Below are 7213 nucleotides of genomic sequence, written 5' to 3'. Positions count from 1 at the left end.
AGAAGAGGGTGTCAGATCCCCTAAAACTGGAGTTACAGATCGTAGTGTGGGTGCTGGAAATCGAAACTGGGTTCTCTAGAGGAGCAACCAGTGCGCTTAACCACTGAGCCATCTCTAGCCCAGCAGGAATTTTTTTTCCAAAGGTACTCAAGTGGCTGTTGTTTCTTGGCTCTAACAGGCAGGGCAGGGGAGATGGCCGGGTGGGTAAGGCAGTGGGACCCTTGAAAGCCTGATGACTCACGGTTGGTTCTTAGCCCCCACACGTGCCCTGGCTCCTATCTGCAATCCTAGCACCTCTACAGTGAGATGGCATGTAGTGAGCTCGTGAAACAGCTAGCCTGAAGCCCACTGAGGGGAGACACAGTAAAAATCTTGTCTCAACAAGGGAGAAAGAGAACTGAGTCCCTCAAACTAAAGCAGTTGCTACTAAAGGCAGAGATGAGTTAAGCGTAGCTGGAGATGGGATATAAACCCCACAACACAGAGGGCAAACAACGGAAGGCCAGACGAGGGAAGACAGGACACATGCAGGAGCGACAGTCACCTCCAAACACCTCAGAAAAAGCCGGCAGGTTCTTTTCACTGGGCCATTTTTGATCACTTTTTATATTTACATCTATTATAACTCTATGGGTTAGACCAATCCCACACAGTCCCCAGGGTCCGTGTGGTCTCCGTTGGTTGGCAGGACACAGCTTCGCTGCGTGAATGGATGGTTCTTCTCTCTACCCTTTGAGGATGAGCTGGGGGAAGGGTTGGGGGTACTTCCTCTCCTGATGCAGGTTTACACGGTCCACTTCAGACACCTGCAGAGAGAAAAGAAGCCCGTTGGAGGTGGAGAGAGGTCCTGGATGCTGTGTGGAATGGCACTAGGGCATGGTTAGAGTCGGGCTCACCTGGTCTCCTGGTGGGTGCCCAGGCAGCGCACTGTGCAGTACCGGGCACCACAGCTTACACAGGTATACGGGGATGGGAAGCCACATACAGCACAGAAGGGGCGCTGGGGTCGGGATGGGGGACCCGCACAGGCTGTCAAGTAGTTGGGACCCTCAGATGCACTCAGGTTCTGCAGAGACATGAAGGGACAGGCATCTTAAGTACTCTGATCTGCCATGCAGCTGATGTCCACCAAGGACCCTTTGCTTTCGAGGGAACCACCACCACCACCAGGCCAAGGACTCTCTCACCTGCTCCTCCAGCAAAGCCTGGAAGTTTTTCCGGAAGCGAAGCTTGAAATGGTCACCTCGAGTTTTCTTCTTTTTCTTTCCTAGGGGAACCAAGGACAGCTGCTGTGACACTTGGGGTCTGCCTGTACCCTGACATCTCCAATCCTGGTAGCCCAGGCTGGCCATGAGCTCACTATGTAGACAAGGATGACCCTGGACTGGTCCTCCTGCTTCCACTTCTCACGTGCTGAAACCATGGGCCTTTCGTTTTCGCTGACTTGACACAAGGTCTCATTACATACCCCAAGCTGACGTCAAACTCACGATATAGACCAGTTAACCTTAGACTCGTGGCAATTCTCCTGCCTCAGTTTTCTGTGTGTTGGTGTACACACCATCATACCTGGTGCTCCATCTTTTTTACTCCACATGAAGACACGCAGGCGCAAAGAGGGGAAGACAGTTGCTCCCAGCACAGGAACTAGTCATTGGCAAAGACAGGACTGGTTCCCAGCCACCCTCTGCTGGACCCATCCCACATGGGCCTCCACAGCCTTGACTTCTTTTCTTTCCCAATGACAGGGATAGTTTTTTTGTTTGTTTATGAGACAGGATTTCTCCATGTAGCCCTGGCTGTCCTGGACTAGTCTGTAGACCAGGGTGGCTTTGAACTCAGAGTTCTGCCTGCTTTTGCCTCTCAAGTTTTAAGATTTAAGGTGCGCACCACTACCACCTGGCCAACAGGGATACATTTATTTATTTATTTCAAGACAGGATTTCTCTGTAGCTTTGGAGCCTCTCCTGGAATTCACTTTTGTAGACCAAGATGGCCTTGAACTCACAGAGATCCACCTGCCTCTGCCTCCCGAGTGCTGGGATTAAAGTCATGCACCACCACTGCTGGCTTGGATACTTTTATATTCTGTATTAAAAAAGACATACTTGGGCCTGGAGAGATGGCTCAGAGGTTAAGAGCACTGACTACTCTTCCAGAGGTCCTGAGTTCAATTCCCAGCAACCAAATGGTGGCTCACGGCTATCTATAATGAGATCTGGTGCCCTCTTCTGGCATGCAAACATACATAGAAGGAATGCTGTATATATAATAAATAAATAAATCTTTTATAAAAAAAAAGACATACTTGAAGCCAGGTGGTGGTGGCGAATGCCTTTAATCCCAGCATTCAGGAGGCAGAGGCAGGCAGATCTCTGTGAGTTCGAAGCCAGCCTGGTCTACAAGAGCTAGTTCCAGGTCAGGCTCCAAAGCTACAGAGAACTCTGTCTTGAAAAAAAAAGCAAAAAAAGAAAAAAGAAAAAAAAAGACACACTTGAGCTAGCAAGATGGCTCCGTGGGTAAAGAGCTGCTGCCGAAAGGAACTCAGGACCGCGAGGGGTGCACCCACACACTGAGACAATGGGGATGTTCTACTGGGAACTCACCAAGACCAGCTGGCCTGGGTCTGGAAAAGCCTAGGATAAAACCGGACTCTCTGAACATAGCGGACAATGAGGACTACTGAGAACTCAAGAACAATGGCAATGGGTTTCTGATCCTACTGCACGCACTGGCTTTGTGGGAGCCTAGGCAGTTTGGATGCTCAACTTACTAGACCTGGATGGAGGTGGGGGTTCCTTGGACTTCCCACAGGACAGGGAACCCTTTTCGGGCTGAGGGGGGGGACTTAATTGGGGGAGGGTGAGGGAAATGGGAGGCGGTGGCGGGGAAGAGACAGAAATCTTTAATAAATAAATAAATAAAAATTTAAAAAAAGAAAAAAAAAGAGCTGCTGCCGAGTCTGACAGCCCGAGTTGAATCCCCAGGACTCACATCACAAAAGAGGGAAGCCAACTCCTGAAAGGTGTCCTGACATCCACCCACATTCCATGCCACAGCATGCATGTGTGCACATATATGCACAAATAGAGCAACAGAAATTGTTTAAATTTTAAAAATCTCTCTGGGCAGTAGTGGCGCACACCTTTGATCGCAGCACCTGAGAGGCAGAGGCAGGAGGATCTCTGTGAGTGCAAGGCCTGTCTGGCCTATACATAGAGACCCTTTCTCAAAATATAGACTGTAGTTGGCTGTTTTACTTCTTTGCTCTTTAGCTCCTTTGGGGGACCCACCACACAGCTCCCAAACAATCATATACAAGGAGGCTTATTCTTACTTATAAATGCCAAGTCTTAGCTTGGCTTGTTTCTAAATTATCATGTCTACCTTTTGCCTCTGGGTTTTTTTTTTTGTTTGTTTGTTTTTGTTTTTTTCGAGGCAGGGTTTCTATGTGGTTTTGGAGCCTGTCCTGGAACTAGCTCTTGTAGACCAGGCTGGTCTTGAACTCACAGAGATCCGCCTGCCTCTGCCTCCCGAGTGCTGGGATTAAAGGCGTGCGCCACCACCGCCCGGCTTTGCCTCTGGGTTTTTATCTTTCTCTATTTCTATATACCTTTCTTTACTTCTTACTCTGTTGCTTGCTGTGCAGCTGGTGGCCCCTGGAGTCTTCCTATTCTCCTGCTTCACTCCTGATCTCTCTTGTTTCCTCAACCCTCTTTTCCCCTTCTGTTTATTCTCTCTGCCTGCCAGCCCTGTCCATCCTTTCTCCTGCCTTGCTATTGGTCATTCAGCTCTTTACTAGACCAATCAGGTATTTTAGACAGGCAAAGTAACCCAGCTTCACAGAGTAAAACAAATGCAACATAAAAGAATGCAACACATCTTTGCATCATTAAACATATACTCCACAGCATAAACAAATGTAACATATCTTAGAATAATAGTCCACACAGACAGACAAAATCCTCCCGCAATAGGAAGAGCAGAGAAAGAACAGGCATGTACATTTATCACTAGCTTAGCGCACACAGCTGTTGATGGTTTTTTGTCAAGTTAATCCCTCCCTCCCAGTCCAGGCATCCTTGGAGGACAAAGGTAACCCCAGCAGACACTGAGTTACTCAGTGGTTCAAAGTGCCTTAGCCCACCAGCTCAGACATCAACAGAATGAGGGACAAGATCAAGGGATGATAATGAGAGACATAGTCACCACAAGTCTCAGAAACGTGACACAGAGGGGAAAGACTGGAAGTCAGTCAATCCAGAATGACCAACAGCATTTTGTCTGTGTATAACCTGCTGACTGAAGATGCATTCTCTTCTCAGATTGTCGACTCTCTAAATAAATTGAAGTTTTGAAGAACCAGGGGCTGGCAAGATTGCTCAGCAGCTAAGGGCACCTGCAGCCAAACCCAGCAACCTGAGTGACTTAGTTCAAACGCTGCTATAGGGTGGAAGGCGAGAACCAATAAGTTTCTGTCTGACCTCCACATGCAAGCATGTGCAAAACTGCACAGACACACACATGCATAAATACACACACACACTAAAGAAATGAAAAAATACAATAAAGATTCAATTCCCATCTCTGCTCCATGCCATCTGAGGTAACAGGCTGCCAGGAACTTCGCGACACCATCTCATCCTCTCTCCCACAATCCCCACCACACCTGTGTCTGCATCGTCATCAAACTGAGGCAGCCTCTTGCCCAGCTGGGGGAGGCCTGCGTGGGGGTCATCCTGGAAATTGTCGTTCTCTAAAGCCTCGAGCTGTCGATTGATCCGCCGCTGCCGGGCTGCCCGGTCCAGCACCCGCCGCTGTCCAGGGTCCTGGGAGCGAACTAGATGGGACAAACAAGAATTATGGAAGACAAGAAAGGAAGGCAGCTGGGCTGGTAGGGCAGAGAGCCACAGTCTCCTGGTCTTGACCCATCACTATGCTGCGGGAAGTTCCCAGTTCTTGACTCTGCTTCCTTTCAGCTGGGGGAGCCGACTTCAGCCTTTCATGCTCTTCGTCCCCAGTACCAGCAGTAACTTGAGACACAATAAATTGCAGTTAGAGAGATGGCACAGGGGTTGAGAGCACTTTCTGCTCTTGCAGAGATACAGTTCCGTTTCCCAGCACACAGGACCATCAACCACTAGGATGATTCACAACCATCTGTAACTCCAGCTCCAGGTCCTCCGTGGGCACAAATCCCTAGCCTTTATCTAGCATTCCATTCGCACATAGCAACACACACACACACACACACACACACGCATATATAAATTTTAAAGAATAAGGGAGTGTATGTAGAGGATTGACACTATGTTGACCTCTGGCTTTCCTATTCAACACACCTGTGACTCTGCAGGGCCAAATCCAGGGTATGTTTCTAGAATGTTCCTTCAGCCTGAGTTGCATTCCTATGCCCTGTGACTGCACTGAATACCTTCCTTGAACTAAGAGTCTCTGTTCCTTGGCGTGACTTCCAACTGTCCTCCTGTCACAGCTGGTGTGCTTTCCAGTCCCACATCTTGGCCCCCCTCTTCAGGCCACCTCTGCTTGTCCTTCTATTAATAACCCCACCTCCCCCCAACCTTCAGGAGGGTCTCAGGAGGCCCAGACTGGCCTGGAACTTACTACGTAGCTGGGCACGACTCTGAATGACCTCTTATGCACCACCACGCCTGTGGTTTCTGTGGTGCTGGGGAATGAAACAGAGCTTTGTGCCTACCAGACAAGCCCTCTACCAGCCGAGCCAAATCCCTGGCCTCTTTCTCTAGCATTTCATACTTCAAAAAGCTCATTTATTTTATGTGTTTCTGTGTGCATGTGGGTACCACAGTACACGGGTGGAGGACAGAGGACAATTTGTGGAATTTTTTTTCTCCCATCATGTGGGTCCTAGGGACAGACTGACTCAAGCTTGGCAGCAAACACCCTTACCTACTGGGTCACCTGGGCAGCCCATTCCTGGTGCTTCTAACGCAAAGAAAGAGCTGTGTTCCACATAACATGCCAGTCTCAAGCCAGAACCCTCTCAAACCACAGACCTGGTTACAAGACATCGAGAGGCTGAGGCAGGACCAGCCTAACTACACAGGCAGCCTAGGGTACAAAGTGAAACTTGTCTTGATAAATAAAAAAGAACTTGAAGAGTGGCGTGCGTGGTGGTAGTGAACCTAAAGCCAAGGCCTTTGATTTCCTAAGCGACTCCGTCCCCTCCATCCAGAAGCTGGGGTGGGTACAAATGCTCATTGCACCCAGGCTTTGGAATGACATGGCTCTTCTCTCCATCCCTGGTGTCTAGCTTACGGCAAACATTCACCAAAACATTCACCAAACACGAATGAATGGTTGCGGCGCTGCCCCAACGCCGGGCGAGAGGGCCTGCAAGGGGATTTGACAGGAATAACCGGGCGGCGGGGTAATGTTAAGATGGATTCGAACTTGGGATGCAGAAAAGGGCGAACCTCTAAAGGCTCACGTACCCGAGGGTTTCTTCTCCACCATTTGCGCAACAGTTGTCGAAAGAGTCTACTGCGCACGCGTATTAACCACCCACCCTCGGCCCAAGCGATTCCCTTCCGGTGGCGTGCACTCGGGCGCGTGCGCAGTCAAGCCCCGCCTATTTGAAGTCAGGCCGTGTTGTTCCCTTGGAGACCAGAAAGCTTTTCCGCCATCTTTGATAGGGGCAAACCTACTTCCGGTCTCGGTGTGGTTGTTTTAAAAAAACAAAAACAAAAATCTAGGAGCCCCTGACCCCCCCGCCAAGGGTCACTTTTAAAACATGGTGCGGGAGGTTTGCGGGGTCCCGGGGCGTGTCCCCGGGCAGCGGGGAGGCGTGGTGGGCAGGTTCGGGGCTTTGTGGAACCCCCGCCCGCAGCGATGTCCGCGCGATCCCGCCTCTCCGGGCCCGTCGTCCCCGCCGCGCGCCCTCGCAGGCCTCGCCGTCCAGTCCTCCTCCGGGTCCGGACTGCGGCCAAGACCCGCCCCCGCGTCCCCTGGACCCTCCCCGGGGGCTCGGTTCCCCGGCTCCTCCCCACCCCCAGCCCGCGCCCACGGGACAAGCCTTGCCTTGTCTCGCCGTCTGCATCTCGGGTTTTCGGTGGCCTCGGGTTACGCCTTTTTTCCAGGGCGGAGTCCCAAGCCCAGCTCCTCCTCACAGCGGGCTCGGCTTCCCTTTTCCCAGAACCTTCTCCAAGAGTCGGAATCCAGGCGCTGAGCT

General features: G+C 50.8%; 1 protein-coding gene across 2 annotated transcripts; it reads right to left on the bottom strand.

Moving 5' to 3' along the window:
• Positions 1–587: 587 nt before the first annotated feature.
• Positions 588–7204, bottom strand: Znhit1 (zinc finger HIT-type containing 1). 2 transcript variants are annotated; one of them, XM_075976055.1, is made up of 5 exons: positions 7063–7204; positions 4670–4840; positions 1188–1267; positions 897–1066; positions 588–806 (listed from the first exon to the last, which is right to left on the bottom strand). In XM_075976055.1, exons 1-5 carry the CDS (start codon positions 7079–7081, stop codon positions 785–787), a joined length of 462 nt encoding a protein of 153 aa, XP_075832170.1. In that variant the 5' UTR covers positions 7082–7204; the 3' UTR covers positions 588–784. The 2 variants fall into 2 exon arrangements, with proteins under 2 accessions (XP_075832170.1, XP_075832161.1); XM_075976046.1 differs by lacking the exon at positions 7063–7204 and adding an exon at positions 6477–6616.
• Between the last annotated feature and the right edge of the window lie 9 nt (positions 7205–7213).

Source organism: Microtus pennsylvanicus, chromosome 1, assembly GCF_037038515.1.
Source record: "Microtus pennsylvanicus isolate mMicPen1 chromosome 1, mMicPen1.hap1, whole genome shotgun sequence".
NCBI lineage: Eukaryota > Metazoa > Chordata > Mammalia > Rodentia > Cricetidae > Microtus > Microtus pennsylvanicus.
This window is presented reverse-complemented; position numbering and strand designations above follow the sequence as displayed.

Excerpts from the sequence above, each read along its gene's own strand:
- Znhit1 (XM_075976046.1), bottom strand. The coding sequence starts at position 6,498 with ATGGTGGAGAAGAAACCCTCGG. Across the intron at positions 1,268-4,669 it reads TGATGACGATGCAGACACAG|GAAAGAAAAAGAAGAAAACT; the intron begins GTGTGGTGGGGA and ends TGGTTCCCCTAG. Across the intron at positions 1,067-1,187 it reads AGGCTTTGCTGGAGGAGCAG|AACCTGAGTGCATCTGAGGG; the intron begins GTGAGAGAGTCC and ends ATGTCTCTGCAG.